Source organism: Hoplias malabaricus, chromosome 6, assembly GCF_029633855.1.
Source record: "Hoplias malabaricus isolate fHopMal1 chromosome 6, fHopMal1.hap1, whole genome shotgun sequence".
Classification (NCBI taxonomy): Eukaryota; Metazoa; Chordata; class Actinopteri; order Characiformes; family Erythrinidae; genus Hoplias; species Hoplias malabaricus.
Genome location: NC_089805.1, coordinates 8,506,886 through 8,525,120, shown reverse-complemented (window position 1 = coordinate 8,525,120; position 18,235 = coordinate 8,506,886). Strand labels below are relative to the sequence as shown.

At 43.4% G+C, this 18,235-nt stretch overlaps 1 protein-coding gene across 4 annotated transcripts in view; it reads right to left on the bottom strand.

Moving 5' to 3' along the window:
• The window catches only part of camsap3 (calmodulin regulated spectrin-associated protein family, member 3), a 33,035-nt gene that overhangs the window by 3,241 nt on the left and 11,559 nt on the right, over positions 1-18,235 (bottom strand). The window contains exons 2-16 of one of the 4 annotated variants that reach the window (XM_066673780.1): positions 17,819-18,084; positions 8,723-8,860; positions 7,346-7,423; positions 5,413-5,551; positions 4,955-5,094; positions 4,696-4,789; positions 4,524-4,569; positions 4,352-4,416; positions 3,933-4,005; positions 1,824-3,840; positions 1,409-1,533; positions 935-1,239; positions 762-852; positions 440-558; positions 127-245 (exon numbers count right to left, since the gene is read on the bottom strand). In XM_066673780.1, the coding sequence (XP_066529877.1) occupies positions 127-245; positions 440-558; positions 762-852; positions 935-1,239; positions 1,409-1,533; positions 1,824-3,840; positions 3,933-4,005; positions 4,352-4,416; positions 4,524-4,569; positions 4,696-4,789; positions 4,955-5,094; positions 5,413-5,551; positions 7,346-7,423; positions 8,723-8,860; positions 17,819-18,084 (3,815 nt within the window). The remainder of the gene's footprint in view (positions 1-126; positions 246-439; positions 559-761; positions 853-934; positions 1,240-1,408; positions 1,534-1,823; positions 3,841-3,932; positions 4,006-4,351; positions 4,417-4,523; positions 4,570-4,695; positions 4,790-4,954; positions 5,095-5,412; positions 5,552-7,345; positions 7,424-8,722; positions 8,861-17,818; positions 18,085-18,235) is intronic. The other 3 variants (XM_066673782.1, XM_066673783.1, XM_066673781.1) reach the window with 3 other exon arrangements.

Sequence of the window (18,235 nt, the reverse complement as noted above, 5' to 3'; positions counted from 1 at the left end):
ACTGGGCCCAAACAAAAAATCTATTCCTTTAAATTCCTTTCAAAATGTCTTCATAAGAAATGCTACAAACACACAGTTGCATAAAAAGTGGCTGAAGCAGAGGTAAGTGACTAAAAGGTCTCTCACCTCTATAATCTTGTTTTTCTGCGGTTCATTGACCTTTCCGGCCAAACAGCAACGCGAGATGGCATTGTGGATGATGAACTTGTTCGATTTGAAGCTTGGCTCCTTATAGAGTTTGGGTCCTGATCACAAAGTAAGACAAACCACCCATCAGAAATTAAGACATAGAAAGGAAAATCTGATAAGAAAGAAAGAAAGAGAAAGAAAAAGAAAGAAAGAAAGAAAAAAAAAGAAAAAGAAAGAAAAAAGAAAAAGAAAGAAAGAAAGAAAATGAAAGAAAGAAAAAAAGAAAATGGGATAAGCCGTGATACTGTACCAGTGTATTCAGGGATGGAAGCAGGGGAGGAAATGGTGGAAGCATTCTCCCAGTCCCTCTCACCGTTCTGCATGGCCAAACGACCCGGGGACATCAGCCTTGATGGAGAATGGGAACGACTGCAGAGCAGAGAACGAGGGTTAGAAAGCACAATCACTTCAAAATACAGTGTTCATTTTTTAAGGTCAAAGTGACCCAGACCAGAAAAAAACAGGTTCCCCGCTCGGAATGAACACAGGCTCAAGGCTGAGTTGAATTCAGAGAAAGTGCATGCTGAACAAGACCATCAGAAAATACATTCGCCTTGACTGCAGCTAGTTACCTTGGAGATTTCCTGACGGTAAGTGTCCCATCATTGGCCATGGAGGAAAGGTTATTAGTGGAATGAGAGTATACCTTATTCAGCCTAGAACCTACAGGAAAAAAAATAATAATGAAACACTTTCAAGCATTATTTGGCACTGCAAAAACGTCAGATGCAGTAAAGACACATACCCATAAATCCTTTTGCAGGGCTGCGAGAGAGGGCGGAGTCATCATGGAACACTGTTTTTGGTCGTTGCTTCTTTACCCCTCGTACAGTGGTGGGTTTCTGTCGTAGAACCTTGTCTAAGTCCTCCATAATCTTGAGTTGATGGCGACGTTCATACTCCTGCCGAGTGAAGTCTCCACGCCTCTGAGGAGTGCCCTCGGGCGGCGGGGTGCGTGGCGGAGGAGTTCGAGCTGGAGGCGGGGTGCAGGGTGTCTGGGGTCGGTCCACCCTCTCACCTGACCGCAACTCATCCACAGAGCCGCGTCTACTGTGGGACAGAAAGAGACATTTGTCCAAACTTGAATTCTACGCTAATGTATACTTTATTGCTGCTGGCTTAACCACAAAGCATCAAGTAGAGATGATGTGCTTTCATGTTAACATTGAAACAATTGCGGAGTTGCTATGGTGATGGAGAACACTGAAGATGGTCAAACCTTGCTTCCCTCTCTCTCTCCTGCTCCTGTTTCTTCTTCTTTAGCTCTTCAGCTCGCTTCTGCTGCTTCTCCAGCAATGCGGCTCTCCGCTGAGCCATCTCATCTTCTGGCCGAGCCTCGTCCTGCTGCAGAAGCACCAATTTTATAATGTAACATCAGGGAATCTCTACTAGAGGCCTGCATTAATTTTATGCATCCCCTGTCCAACTCATTAAATAATTATCAAGCCCTTCACAAGCTGGACCATTTGTTAGGACAAGAAACTTCTGAAAAGGGTGCAAAGTAATGGGATACTCAGAAACACTCATTTTAGATCATACTTAAAAGATTTGAATCAGGCTGTGAAGATTGAAAGAAGTGTGAACAGAAAAGGGCAAGGAGTTCATACACACAAAAACACTTTCTCAGCACCAACCTTAAAGAAGAATCCAACCCCGCCCCTCATATCGGGCTCAGTTACGTCACTCATGGTGTCAGAGATGGCATCAGGCCCCGGGTCAGTATCCTCTCCCTCCAGCCCTCTCAGAGACGATAGCGAGATCTCTATCAAGCTGCTCCGCTTGCCACTGAAGGAAGCTGCGGGGATGTCGCTCTCAAAGGAGCATTCAGAAGGCGCACCAGAGCTGCTGCCTCCACCCTGATAGTCTTTTCTGGCCAGTGCTTGACCATTGGAGCCCGCATCCAGATCCAGGCTGAAAACAGTGCGGTCCTCACTGGAGCCTGCATCCGAGTTGTAGTCTTCCTCTGGTCGGAGCAGCTGAGAAGCTGGTCGTGATTCACTGTGACTGGACGGTGAGCCGATGGTGAAGGAGGATGAGGTCTGGTCACGGTACTGCCACGGGGACATCCTACGCCGGTGGGGGATGGTGTCTACACTTTGCGGGGCTGTGATGACCCTGGTAAGAGTGGGAGTCTTAAGGTCAGATGAACGTGAGTGTGGCTGGTGGTGTTTGGGGCTTTTAGGGGGTGCAGATTGTGCCCGGCGATGGGACCCAGGTGACTTGGGATGCATTGTCTGAGCGGGAACTCTGCGAGATGGGGAGGGGGACGAGGATGCAGAGGTGGGGGGCATTTCACGCGTTGATTCTCTGGAGGTTCGTGGAGGCGGTGCTGTTGGAGTGGATGCTTTTGTGCTGGGTGGGATCACCCAGGCCTGGTTGGTTTGTGGGGATTTCTTCCTCAATAACTGGTTCTGCTGATCAGACAAACGCTGCATATCACTCTGCAGTGAGCTGAGGGCTGCATTTAGCTTAGATACCGCGTTGTTGTACTCTCCCAGTGGGACTGTGCTCTTTTCCCCCAGTGTACCCGCCACTGGTTGTTCTTTAGAGGTCTGCCATACCGAGGCCTTGTTTGAGGCATTAAGCTCATCCTGTTTCTTCTGCTCCTCTTCATCCTGTCGCTCTTCCTTCTCCAAACGTGCCAATCTCTCATCCAGCTCCGCAGAGGAAGAACCAACCTCACCCTGGCCTTCCTCGTCCTCCTTCCTGAGCTGAAGGAAAGCACTCTTCCCCAACCTCTGCCGATGCTTAGCAAAGATTGCTTCAATACGTTTCTTCTGCGCCTCGATGGCTTTGCGCTTTTCCTCAAGCCTAGCGCCCAGTTCTGACATCTCATTGGTGAGTACCGGGCTTTTGCCAGGGCTGTCCTCCTTCTTAGCTGCCCAGGTAGTCATCTGTGGTGCTGGTGGCTCACTGGACTTGGGCTGCTCTGGCACCACTTTTTTCTTGCGCTCGGCGAAGCTGGTCATTTTCACACCACTGTCTGGGGTCTCTGCACCTTGCGGGCGGATGATTCGCGCTCCTCCTGCAGGGGTGGCCGGAGTAGAATGGGTTTTGGGAAAGTCCTCAGATGCATCAGAGTCCACACTTCCATCTCTGAGCACAGAGTCGTCATCTCTAGAGCCCTCTGACGTGTGTCTGGTTCGGCCTGGCTCACGTATGACCCCAGACGGCTGGTGCTGCATTCCTGAGTTGGAAGGGGCAGAGCAGCTGAGGGGGGCTGGGGTACCGTTGTGCCTACGATTGACTGGGTCATCCGGCGAGTGCAAGTAAAATCCATCTGGTGCTCCATCCGGGTGTAGCCGTGGCTCCATTTTGCCTTCATTGTGGATGATCTGCAGCGCTTCTTCTATGGTGGGCAATTCCCCTGCCTCACTCTCATCCAGGCCATTCTCCTCAGCCAGGAGGGGAACCTTGGGGCTCTGTGTGGACCAGGAGGCTCGGTGAGGGCCGTTAGGACCTGGTGACTTGCTCAACACGTGAGTGAGATCTTCCGGAGGAGTGTATGGGACATGTGTCATGGGTTGTCCTGCGGGATTTAAGTTGTCAGAGCTGACCGAGCGTGTTATGACAGGGTTGCCCATCACTATGTCCACATCGCTGTCCAAACCAAAGGGGATACTGAAGGACACCGCGGAGGACAGGGAACGACTGCACACAAAGGGATAAAGAGTGTCATAAACACAAAAAGGAAGACAGGAACCATTTAGTGAAAATCCAGCTTCAGGAATAAATTATTTTACCTAGGAGGTTTCTTAGTCCACGTTCGTCCAACTGCCTCTACATGAGACATTGAGGTAGACTGAGTCAGAGAGCCTGAACACACAGAGATATGAAACACAAAGACACACAGGCTAATGTCAATGGATGAATATACATAAGATAATGTTGCCGTCATAAGAAACCCACAGACTTAAGATCTTATGTTTACATTTCAGAACAAGCTTAGGTTTTAAGAGAGCAACAATATCCATGCAAGGCACAAAGACATTCAAGAGACAAACAAACATCCACAAAAACACAAGACACAAAATCAATGGATGATCAAAAGTATGTACTGTTCCACTTGTATTTAGCGGCTGTTCTGACAGGATGTTACATAAATGAAGGCTGGTCTCTGAATTCTGCACAGTACTGCAGAGTGCTGTTTTGTGTAGCTCACCTGGAACTGGGGTCACTGGAGAGGAGATTGGCAGGAAAGGCTTTTTAAAGAGCGAGGGAGAGCTACTGGAAGAGAGAAAAGAGAAACACTTAATTCCGATGTTTATTTTTTACAGGCCTCACATCCTCTAATGAATACAGAAACATTCTGTGTGCATGTTATGCTCTTGTACCTGTTACTGTTTCCACTCTTGCCACTGTCAGCCCTTCCAGATGATTCTGAAAAGAGAAATATGTGGATTTGTCTGAAGGTTTAAAATCTATCCCCTCCACAAGCCAAAAAAAAAAACATTGCATTTTAGGCATTAAATACATAATAACTTGTTAGAGCAGACTAATGCGTACCAGTTGCCTCTGGAACCTGCTGAGGCTGAACAAACTCAGGTTTCGACACCTCAAACCAGTAGAGGAGCTCCGCCAGAAAACACAATATATTCACCTAGTCACAGATGATTTAATATTAGACCAACAACATACAAAGAAACACAGAATAAGATGAAACAATCATGGCCCAAACCCCAAGATATGGTAAAAAGGTGGCTTGCTAAATCCTTGCCACTTGTCATGCCCCACCACAGCAGAATGTACATGTGTAGAGGAGCACCTGCAACTCTGGTGGGCTGTAAACCATGTCCTCCAACGCTAGATGGCAGCAACCCTTCAGACAGCTATCACAGAACTCCCGCATGACTTGGAGATTATACAAACTGTCAGGCAAAGACATTGAATCCTTCATACAAACATCTGAGAAAACAAGACACAGGAGACGAGAAAGTTAGTGAAACTAGGAAGAAAAAACATGATAGATTTATGAAACTTTAGGAATGTTACTGTTGCTTTGAGTATGTTGATGATACGGAGGAATGCTCTTCAGATAAAATTAGATCTAAGATTAAGAAGCCCACATGAGGCATAAGATCAATTTACTGATTGTAAACAGAGATACAGTAAGGAAAAATGGTTCTCAAGAACCACTTCTAGAGTGGAAAAAAAACTACTACCTGTTATTATAGAGTACTGTCAATACACTGTACTGTTTATACTTTAAACTTCAGAGTGTACCTTCGAGGCGCAGCAGCCCAGGGCAGTAGTAGTGTATGACAGCAGCTATGGCACAGCCATTGGACAGATCCTTCATTTCTTTCACCACAGGAAAACAGGGCTTGAGCTTCGACAGCATCTTCTCTTTCCTGTACCGGAGCTGCAGGACACAAGAGTGGCTGATTGGTGGGAGTGTTATGAACATGCTCGTTTTAATGAGGTCTGTTTGTGATAGTTTCATAGAAATAGGGTTTTACATGCATGGTGAAAACATGGATGAATTAAAACAGAAGGCATATTTAATTGTAGGTTTATGCCTCCAAGCTACGTATAGCTTAATTGTGCCCAAAGCAGAGACCACCATTTTGTTTCTTTTTAGCTTGATTTGTGGAATAAGGAACTCTGCATTAAATAGAAGTCGAAACCACTGAACAGCCTCAGATACCAAGTGTAATTGCAGTTCTATTGAATATTTTACTATTTTACTTTTCCACCCTTAACCCTTGTATATATACAGCCCATTTTCTTCCATCTTCCAAATGTGTACAAATAAATACATTTATCACTTTGCATTCCAACAAAAGCTGCTCAGGTTTAATCAAAACTGTCAGATCAGACAAATGAACTTTAAGTTTTCTTAAAAGGCAGAATAAAGGGCAATGAGACAATTGCTTGGTTTGTGAAAAGCAGAAAATACAATTAAATTCTAAGACTGAACTTTTTAGAGGTGGAAATATCTCTGTATCTTTCCTTGATGAAAAATGAATGCTGTCGTAAAGACAAAAGGTGTACAGAGTAAATTGAGTCTTCTATGTATTTTTTTACAATACATTTTCTACCTTTCCTCCCACTGCTGAAATAAAAATACAAAACTTTCTCACTGTTTCAAAAGAAAATTAAATAACTTGTTCTTTTCTGACATCTGCACAACACTGTAGAGTAAAAGAAAGAGGGTGCAAAAGAAAGAGGGTGCAAGAGAAAGAGCGAGACCATGCAAGGCACGGTGAGAATGAAGCAAGCTGATGAAATGAGGGACAGCAAAGACGTTGTTAAAGAAAAGTGGGACAGGAGGGACTCGGGAGACAAGTTTCAGAAAGTCTGACAGGTCACAGAGCTGAACACAGGCAGCTGTGTGAACGACGAACACCTGATACACCACCGGAGCCTGGCTTATCTAACATTACTCTAATCTTCCTCCCACGTCCACATTAGGCCAATATAAACAGGCCTCACTGGTGGTGTTCCATAGCCAGGGTACACTCCAGGCCTAAGCCTTCGGTGAAGCTCCTAAAGTCCTAAGCAATGGAAGAGCTTGCTTGTACTGACCTAGATAACACAGAAGACTATAATGGAAGCTTTTAAACCTTGTGCCATAAATGTTAATTGCTATATACGTTAACATTTTGTAGGTGTTCAAAGTGGTCTTGAGAATAATAAAAAATAAATAAATTCACATGAAGAATGAATCCATGTCATCCCTCATAGAAACCATAATTGTAGCTACACAAAGCAGGGTGTGAACCAGAGTCTTGGATGTAGCCCTTTGCCTTATTTCACTGATCTGTTGCTGTAATGATGAATGACATCAGCACTGTGCAAACGTGCCTGGAGAGGGAGAGGGAGAAGGAGAGAGAGAGAGAGAGGAGATAATATTACAAGCTACTGAACATAATGCCAGCAGGGGGCAAGAGAGGCCGGCAAGACTGGATGCTAGGACTGGAAAATGGAGGGGATGGAAGACATAGTGAGAGAAAGAGACTTACAGGAACAAGTTTCCAGTACCAGCGGGTTGGACACTGTTAGAGACAAGTGAAGGGGTTGGGGCACATGAAGAGGAAACAGGAGCAAAGAAGAGAGAGCAAAGAGTAGAGGTAGTAAATACACACAGAGAAAGTTTTGAAGGAGAAGACGCCAGTGTCCAGAAAGAGATTGCCCAGTGCTGTGTAAATCTTACCGAGGGTTGAACAGGTTGTGGCTCTGTGTTGGGCTGAGTTTGGTCGTTCTCTGTCCTTTCCCTCAGTTTCTCATTCAACTATAATGGAAAGAAAGAAGCCACATTTATCAAATGTAGAAACACACCTGACACAGTCATTTTCACTGTAAAATTAGCAAATATTTATGAAAATGAAATGCACTGCCTTCCCTAAACCAGTTTATGCTCCATAGAGTGGGTTCACCACATGAGAATGACCATGTTTACTATAGCTTAGATTTTGTACAGAAACACTGATGCATCAAATACTTGGAGATGGGTTTTCTCTTGTTTCTCAACAGAAGTCCAGTTTTCTTTGCATCTTTTATTAATTGTTTAAAATCACTTACTTTCTTTAAGCAAGTGGAACTGCTCAGAAATACTGCTTTGTTTGGACAAAGACAGGTAAGAGTACAAAGGAGCTGAGAACACGACATCTTGATAATTTTATGTACTACATGGCTCTTCACTTCCCAACCAGTGATTAGCAAGGGAACCATCATGGATCTTTGGACGGCATGATGCAAGGCTACACCAAAGACCAAACAAACAGTGTGTATGCTTCAGTCACACGTTTTTTTGTAGGAATTTATGTTGCAATAAGGTGCAAACCTACAACATAGGTGAAGTATCATCATACTGCCCTGCCCAATTATGTATATACCTGGGTGCGGTCAAAAAAACATGACTGTACGCATGAGGTGTTTTCAATGCAAAGACCATTAGAGACCAAAAGACATAACAGACTTGCAGAACCAAACCAAAGTTCCATTCCATCATGATTAAAATGTACAGGGTCTTTCCATAATTCAGGGTTTTAACTGAGAGTTTGCTCCAGTGACAGACTCCACCTTTTAACACTAGATTTTGGAACATTTCTTTGAGACTTTGACTGCATTCAGCCAGGAGAGCATTAGTGAGGTTGGGTACTGATGGTGGACGGTAAGTTCTGAATCACAAATGCCACTCTAAATCTTCTAAAGAATACTGGATGGAGCTCCATCTTCCCAAAGAACACAGTTCCAATGCTGAGGTGCTTTATACCCCTGTGAGACCATGAGCACACAAGTGCCTGTTATTTAACATCAATTTCTATTGGTCAGTGCATTTCTCCAGTGGAGAACTGAATGTCACTACAATGGGGGCAGATTGAATTAGCATTAGCTGAATTCACTTATTATTTGGACATACAATAATGCAATTATAGCACCACTTGCCTTAGACGATCCACCATAATCTGGGTAAAGGGGAGAATAGTGTGCATTTGATTTTCCTCCCATTGCTATAAAAAGTGCATATTTTCAGGGTGTAGTGTGCATGTACAGTATTGTTTGTGGCTGTGTGGCGATGCAGACTCACCGTGTTGACCCAGTGCAGTAGGGCACTCTCCCAGCTGTCCTCTCCTCCAAACTCTTGTCCTCCGCTCGCCCGCACCATGCTCACCGTCTCCATGGCGCTCAACGCCATCAGCGTGTCCATCAATGCCAAGTGAGCGCTCTGCACCAATCACAAAGAAGAAGAGCAGCTGTCAGAGGGCGGACAAACACCAGCCACCATTAGGACCAGCCTTATTCAATAATGCAGTCCAGTGACATTTAGTGGAGTCTGACAAGATCGCAGAGGCTAATGGAGGGAGTCCGCAGAGAGCCGCAGAGATGGTAAAGAAATAAATGTGTGCTCTGGGGAAAGTGTGAGCAATTCAAACAAACCTGGTGTGGATGAGCACACAGGTTATCATTGCTGTGAATGACAGGAAACAAGCAAAAAAATAAGTTATAGTTAAAAAGCGCTTTATTAATTGATGGTTGTCATATTAGGTCATTCTCAATGGTCATGTCATTATTATTAGAGCCATTACATCAATATATCAGTCTGCTGTTGACGTTGATACTGATATTGATGACCTGAGGCTTCACCAGTATTTGCAGAACTATTGTCAATAACGTGCCAATAATGAGCAAACTTCAATCCCAGTATCGCGCAAAACAATTCAAGTTTGTGCTCCAGTATCTCAATATTGAGAGGTATTGTTGGTCAACGGATACCTGTGAATCAGTGTTACGTGCTGATTCAATGTTTGTGTGATGTATTGTGATCTACAGACTGAAACAACTGCGATGAGTCACGGTGGAAAGGATCAATATTGAATACACAGCGTGCACTTTCTCCTCTTCCCTCTGGCCGAGTTACAGCAGGACACTCCTGTCCTCCTGCTTCAACTTCCTCTTTCTCTCTGACAGACTGTGGACTGTGGAATGACTCACGCATTGCCAGTGCAGCCCACCCTACAAACAAAATCCCAGGAAAAAACATACTCAGTCCTGCATCCACGTGTATCTTCAGAGTGCGTTAGAATCACAGCATGGGCGTACACAGTACAGATCATATCAATTTCCTCCACAACATCATCATCTACAAGGCCGTTTCAATATTAAATCGACGGTTGCAGCTCTGGTCCAGATATGAAGGACCTTCTGCATCAGAGGCCATTAGTTATTCCTCCTCTCATCCTCCCAGCCCATTAAAAACAACCCGCCAACATTAGCAGCTGAGCCAGGGAGAGCTCCTTAGGGCTGATAAGAGAGTTAGGCCATTACTCCGAGCCTCTGTTTACACCAGGAGCAACTTTCTACACCTGCTCACCCTGATGCACTGACAGTGCTACCACTGCTACTGTTACTACAAGTGGGGAAGACAAAAACAGACAAGACATCAATCATTTCCAGTCGAAACAGCCATTGTTGTTTTTTGTTTCAGAGCATGAAAATTGTTTAGCAAAAAAAAGAATAATAAAATACACAAAGCCCCAAGAAAGTTAGGAAAAACATAACTAACATTATACATCAATGTCTATTTTTCACTTTTGTGCATCATACTGCCATTGCAACTCCTCCAGACTTCCAGTCTTAATGCCAAGTTAACGCAGTCGTCCCACAAAAGCTGTTCCCAGAAGAGTCACTGTCAGGTGACCAAACACCTTTATCTTTGGATCTAAAATGATGTGGGAAAGCTGCCACAAAGAAGTTGGTGAGAAAAGGGCAAACAAGAACAAAGTTTGCAAGGCTAAGCTGCTGACTGGTCTTCTCAGAACAATGGGCTGGCTGCCCCAGCTCAACATCAGTTAATGTTGGGATTATTTGGACGGTAGAATGCAGAAAATCCAACCAATGTTTAAGAATGCACTAGGGGTGAAAACACAGCTCATTAGACGCTGCCCACCTCTGTTACTACTGCTTTACTCTTGCTCCACCAGCAACTTTCTCACCCTGTCTTTCTGACACCGCAACTACTTTTACTGCTTTCACGGTTACTACATTTAGCCTGACTACTACTGTTTCTGTAATAGACACCGTTACACTCAACAAGGCTAGGACAATGAGAGATGTGAGGTCATTGAGGTGCTGGAGGAACCTCTGACCACGTGAGACTGGCAGAACACACTTGTACTAGTACAGATCTAGGATCATGCTATTACACCAATATATCACATAGCATGGAGGAACTGAAAAAGTGTGCTTCTCAATGGGTTCCATTTCTCGACCATCTCAGTATCTATATTTAAGCCCAAAGCCATGCCTGTGAAATAAAAGATAAGGCCTGTGCAAAAAGGAAGACAGGTTAGAGATTGTGACCCGTGCAATATCAACTAGACACAGCCTGTATAATCTCCATTAGGAAGTATGAAATGAAATGGGACACAGTTACCTTGCTCGGTATCAAGTGTAGAAAGGTAACTCCCCACCTTTGGGCTATGAAGCTGATTTATCATGTTTTCTAAAGTGATGGGGTGATGGGGTGGCTGATTTTAATGATGTTATACTCCAGTTATATATGGCTTTTATGGCTTATGAGTGAGCCAGACCTCTGATATCATATTTTATTTTTACTTCTATTGTTTTCTATATTTACAACATTTGTATTTCATTTTATTTTAGTTTATATATTTTGTTATTTTATTCCCTTTTATTGATAATGTTCAGTGTCCTTTGGGTGTCTTGAAAAGCGCTAATTAAATACAATTCATTATATTATTCATATTTTTGTGGTTGAAAATATAAAACCTCACAGAAATATTTCAACATCTAGTATGAATACTTGTCTATGATAATCTATGAAGTGTGTCTATGGTAATACTGTGTCTATGATAATCTATGAAGTGTGTCTATGATAATCTATGAAGTGCAGAGGCAGTTACAACAACAAAGAGGGACAAGCTCCTTTATAATTCTTAGTACATCAGAAAAAAACACTGACTTATGTCACCTATGGTTTGGCCACATTTTCTCTGTGCATCTGTAGGCCCTTCAGTGGTGTGAAGAAGTACATTAAAAAAAGAATGAAGACTGAAGCACACTCCTCACAGACAGTAAGGTGAAACTAAACTTTAGATCCTCTTGTGAGTCATTACTCTGTTTATACAAACCCACTTTGTTGGGAGGCTTCAAGGACAGGGCCCGGTGTATTTCTGCTAACCACCCACTTGATGGACAGAGAAAGGGATCAGGAGCCAAGCCCTGTCTTCTACAGACAACCAGTCATTTCCAGAAAGCTGGACATCTGCCAGCTCTTAATGATCCCTGCCAGAGTTGATGTGATCAGGACACAATACATGGGAAAAGAACACACACTGGAGCTTGTACTGTATGCTGTGTTACCTCCAGAGTCTGGGCACTGTTATAAATATGACTCTTTTTTCTGTTACTACACAGCTTGTGGTCACCTCCCTCTCTCTGAATTGGCAACAAACAGCTTTTTCTGTTATAATCATTAACCCTCAAGTGAAGGAACAGGTCAGAAGAACATATTCCCTAGTGTACACTGCTACAAGGCCAATCTGTATGAGCCGGTGTCTACAGTATTTTACTCTGCATATACACAGGATCAGATTTCAACATGATATATGACCCTGAATTATTGTTAAAATACACTTGATACAATATGCAATGGTCCATAACAATAAAATACTTTAGCTTTTCTGCATCTCCATTTCCAATTTTTGTAGACTCTGAAATATAGAACTAAACATATACATCATATGGTTTTTTGTTTTTTTACACAATTGTTTTCACTAACGGGTCACTTTGGCCAAGTTTGAAAAAGGGTCATTTGGCTGATTTGTTTTGACCTGCTGCATTGACCCTGTTCTTACTCAAGTACATTAAACAGATCATTTTGTACATATACTTACAGAAATAAAAACAGAATACATTAAGTTCCTCCAGTTTCTATCAGGAACATGAGTTACGTATTCTCTCTGCTGTTGGCAGTAAAGCAGATTATGGACAATATAAACAGCCTGAAAATTACTGTGTACTTTGCTTAATATTATTATAAAAGGCATTGATATTTCAAACGATGAAACCACCATTGCTGTCTTCATATAAATGCAGCATAATTGATTATTCACCCTTCGAACATGCACACTATATACACTTCTGTTCTTTTGTGAGGGACCAGCAGACCACTGCAGTTCCACATTTGAGTGGAAGGGAAAGCGTGACTGGAGCTGAAGTGCTGACCTCTGCACAGCTCTGACCGTGATGCCCCGTCACACCGCATTCAATCAGCAGCATGAGATGAGCGACAAGGGATGAGGGGCTGCACAGGATAAGCCCCCAGAGACCGGGGTTTAACTCACTGGAGTGCCGCACTAACGCAGGGTTACAACAATAAGACCAAGATAATATATATATATATATTGTTAAAAGACTTGAGAGGTGTTAAGAGGAGCAGCTGTACTACATTTGAAATGCATGATTAAGTGTAGGAGGCAAAAACAATGTGTTCCAGACAGTCAGAGAAAGTGGGAGAGAGAGTGAGAGAGAGAGGCCAGTGAAAAGAAACACTACCACTAAGAGAATAAAGAAAGGGAGAGCGGGGGGGCAAAAAAACAACAACAGGGAGAGACTAGCGAGAGAGAGATGAAGAGAGAAGAGGGTCACAAGCCTGGCTCTTCGGTGAGGTACAGTAATTATTTTGAGGAGGGGGCGGAGAGCAACTCATGACAAAAGGCGTGGAATGAAAGAGAGGGAAAATGGTAGAGGGAGACGGTGGGGGAATGCGGGCTTGGACTTCCCATGCCGGTCCTCCAGAACTCGCTAAGCCAAATCACAAGTTCATTCTTAATGAGAGGGGAGCGAGGCCCAGTCCTGGAACACAGAGCACAAACAAACCTGCCACATCGCCATGGCAACCACCCATGACCCACAATGCACCTCCCCACAGTCCTGAACAGAGTCCTAGAGAGGTCTAACGGCAGGCAACAATCAGCTGAGAGATGAGGGAATATGGTCAAAAACTGTGATGAAATGGATAATAATAATAATTTACAGTCGCAGCTTAAATAAATTTAAAGAACTAACGTTAGATACAGAAATTCTGTAATGGTTTTACAAATTTTACACAGACTAACATCAATCAGTCTCTTCCATCATAAGCATCCAAACAAACCCTTGAGACTGAGTGAATAAGAAAAACAAAAGAACCATATGAAGTCATGCGGATAAAATAAAATAATCAAAACACATCTTTAGCCCAACCCCCAAAGCCACCAGCACAAGGCTGAGTGGGGTCAAGCTCCCAGTGGGGGGCAGTTTTCAGGAAACCGTGAGTGATGGTGTGGACTGTCATCCTTCCTCAGATTAGACACGCATGTAAACACACAAACCATGAGAGCAATCTGTATTAGCTTAGGCAAAACCCTCCCATCTGGACGGCCCATAAATACAGCAGAGCAATGTCGCAATCTAAAGAAGACTTTGTTGTGTAGTGTGTGATCATGGAAAAAAAAAAACGGCCACGTCACTTATTTACTCAGTTGGAGAAATACACAGCATTAACATGTCATTCTGCTTTGCTTCAGATGTACCACAAGTTGTCAGACACTGGAAGTAACCCAATACCTAGTCAGCTCCCTTGTTCCCTATTGCCTACACAGGCAGCTTTGTAGGTTAAGCAGCGTATTACCCCAAAATAAACAATTAAAAAGAAGTAGATAAACAAATATTTATAGAATATTTACAAAACATTCTAGGACAGAGGACTCGTTCAGGTCATTAAGTTCAAGGACAGGATTGTTACCACTTATCTATCTAATCTACAAATACCCTAATGTAGGGAGCTCGACACATATTGAGACAGAGTGACCATGTTAGCAGTTCTAACGCTTAATAAATTACACATGCAAATATAGATCCTGTCAAGCATTTCACCACCAAAGCAGCCTCACTCCAGCCCCACAGGAAGCAGACTGAACTCTGGATCTCATTGTTATGGCTTGGCCAGTCAAGGCTTTCATCAGACATCAGTTCCCTCATCAGTTAACTAGAAAAACAGCCCAGGGTCCAGCTGAAGTGGACCCAGCCCCATCCCTGCATGCTGCTTATGTAGCAGGAGTTAAAGGCAAAACCTGTTGGCTGCATTCCGAACCCCATTAACCAGGGCTAGTGAAGAGTGTCCCTCTGCTGACACACTGTAGCTGACGTGGAGTCTGGATCACAGATTATCATTAATCTTCACAGATCTTTTATCCTCAAACTGAGGACAGCTTTGGGGTGGGGTGGGGTAGAAAGAGCAGGAGAGAGAGACTGATAAACAGAGACAGAAGGAAAAGACAGCGGGGAAGGGGGGGGGGGGGGTCAGATATAAAGCAAGAGGGACAACATAAAAAGAGAGGGAAAGGAACGGAAGGAACATGAATAAACATAAAACTGGTCAGTTTGAGCTTGTATATAATCGGAAATCAGTAACTACACTGTGACCTTGTTCTTTTGATAGAGAACTGTGTGTATGATGTAGTTTTATGTTTCTGTTATGATTCCACAGCTCCGAGTAAGTCTGACGCATGCCAGTACGCTGGCTGAGCTTTGCTGTGACTGCTGCTGTTGTAAAGCTGTTTACTGGCCGTGTCCCAATCCCACCGCTCCATGTTTCTAATGCTTCTGCCGCATGACCCACTTTTCCCTCCATCACTACACCACAGCATCGAAGCCAAACCCCGGCTCTCCCTGTTTCAGCCAGGCCTGAGAACTCCCCACGCCGCCAGACAACACCAGCCGAGCCCAGAACGCATCCTCACACCTCGCTGAACCTGTCGCCATGACACCAGCCCAGCACCCGCTCCATGACCACCAGGCAGATGCAGCCAAGTGCAGAGCAAATCTACTGGGAGGTGTTCCAGTGCCAAAATAAACACAAACGGTAAGGAAAAATCTCTTTGAGCCATGACAGCAAAATAAAAAATAAAAAAATAAATGAAAAAAAGAGGTAGGAAAATCCAGGGATAAAAGAAGAGCAAAAGAATTAGGTCACAACAAACGAGTGACAAATCAAACAGTTATATTCATGTTTGAAAATACAAAGATCTTTCAACATGTGGAATCCCGTTTAATTCCAAAAACAAAACAGCCATTTAAAGAAATTCCCCTAAAGATCACGTCTGGGGAAACCGTAAACAAGTCGAGTCTGCTAACAGCAAATCTGTGCTGAGAGACTGAGTGGAAAGAGCAACATCATTCACTCACTGCCTTAAATGAAAATATTTCATGGAATGTACAAATTTACACAATTTTCTAGTGTCAACTCCAAGTCAAAATGTGCCTCCATTACAGCCTGTGGTAAACAAAAACACCCCTAAGGCAAATGCCAACTTGAGGGTATAAGTTTCCATTACTTGCTAGGTAGGTGCTGAATGTTCCATGCTACAGTGTAGACTTCAGTGCAAAGCTAAATTAAATTTTCAGGCCACAAACATGATTTGTTAGCCCTCTAGAGTCTGAGACCTTTCAGCCATGTCAGAGATAGTATGATTTGCCTTGACATTTTTACAAATTTCACCCATCTAAAAAAACTGCAACCCCACAGAGCTACACATCTTTATATTCAACACAATCTCAGCAACAATAATGTGAGATAAGTTAGAACATCTGTTTTTTGTTTCCAAAAACCTACTTCAAAGGTGTGGATTCACTGAAAAAATACATAGTATAGATTATTAAGTTTTCTGAGCTCTGATCTTTATAGACATTGGTGTTTACAGCATTCTGATTCTCTTCTCTTTTGTTACAAATATAGATAAAGCTTTACTTTGAATACGCTAATAATTTTCCATTTACACATTTTAGCAGCCATAACACATTTATACACACACAAGTATTTCAGTCATTTACACCTCACCTACAAATCACAGGCTACATCAGTGAAGCTAACAGCAACAATAAGATTAGCATAACCTTTATGAGTCTGACTTAGCTGCTCCAATTATTATTATTATATCTATTATCATTCCTTTTAGCTTATGATTAATTCAAGGTGTGACAGAAATGTAGTATCTATCAGAGAAGAGCTTATTTACACCACAAACTGCAAAGCTATATTTATTAGTTGTAAAGTTTACACAATTCAATCATTTGGCTGTAACAGGCTGTATTTTAGCTATTTAGCAACAACACAGACTGCTTTGGAGCTACAAAGTTATAATTAGGCGCTTGAGATCAGCACAGAGCACCTTTACTACAAGCAGCAGAGCTTTGTGCTTCTGCACAGCTGAAAGAGCAGACAAATTAATACGTGCGTAGGCTGCCGTGAAATGTTTTAGAGAGCATAATATGCTACTGAACTACCTAGCATATAAGCTAATCAGTGCCAAACAGACCATCTTAAAATGATCTTGAAAACCCTGTAAAACAAAAATGGGCATTTTCTGCCCTTTGTGTTGAGTTGTAGTCCTACAGTCTGAGTGACTGAATTACCGTGCTGTTATCATGTGAATAGCTGAACTTCTGTGGTCCATCAAGGCTTGCGCTCTGACTAAAAAGTGCCCCTTGTTACATATCTTTATATAACAAAAAGCTAAAAATAAAACGCCCTTTTCAACCTTATATTTGAAAAGTAGACTGTTACAGGTTTCTGGGGACTGTTTAATATGTTTACAGGACAAAAGGACTAGTTAAAAGATTAGTTTTAGATTTGATTATATAGGAGTTATTCTTTAAAGCCTGATTTCCCTATGTGCACTTTATTATCTAGACCTAGTCTTATCTAGGCCCAGTCACCTACAGATGCAGCCACTCTACCTTAATAGCTGCTGGAGTGGGGGGTGGGTTGTGTCCTTTTATCCTATGAATCAAAGCACAAAACAGAACAACCCCTCCCAGCCCCTTCCTCTCTCACTACTCCCCTGGTCAACAGAACTCATACTAAAGGCGATCAAAAAATCCCATCCCTGCCCAAGTGAGAAAAAAAAGGTCAACTGCTGGATTGATTTGGACGCTTGGATAGGCTCCAGCGCGGCTGGGGTGTTCTCTGATCTGCAGCCGTGCTCACCAGCGGACATAGATGCTCAATAATTCACGCGCTCACGTCTGCAAAAGCTACCCCCACCATACACTCTTCTCTCCCCACACAGCAGATGTGAATGTGCCTGGGAACCACAACCACTACAGAGCAACCTCTCACCATTTTGATGGGCTTGTGGCTGAGGTCAGCTACGGTCACTGGAACGTTCTGGTCTTTGGGAACCAGGCCCTTTTTGCTGAGAGTCTGCAAGAGGGCGGTGTTGTCTTTGGGCGCTTCCTCAGCCCCGGAGCCCCCGGCAAGCAGCAGGCCATAGGTGCGGCAGTAAAGGTCCGGCGACAGCAGCAGTCGGGTCACAGGAGGTTTCAAATGCTCCTGCTCATACTGGTCACAATAGAAGGGGTCTCGCAGCTCCACTGGAACATTCTCTACAATAAAGAAGAAAACAGTCATTATCAGTTCTTTAACACTAGACACGTGGCCTTATGAAGCAGCTTCACATGAGCTTAAGGTCACCGTGTTCAATGCTAAACAGCAGCTGCAGGTGAATAAAGCTCTCAGTTAAGGGTTTTGGAGCAG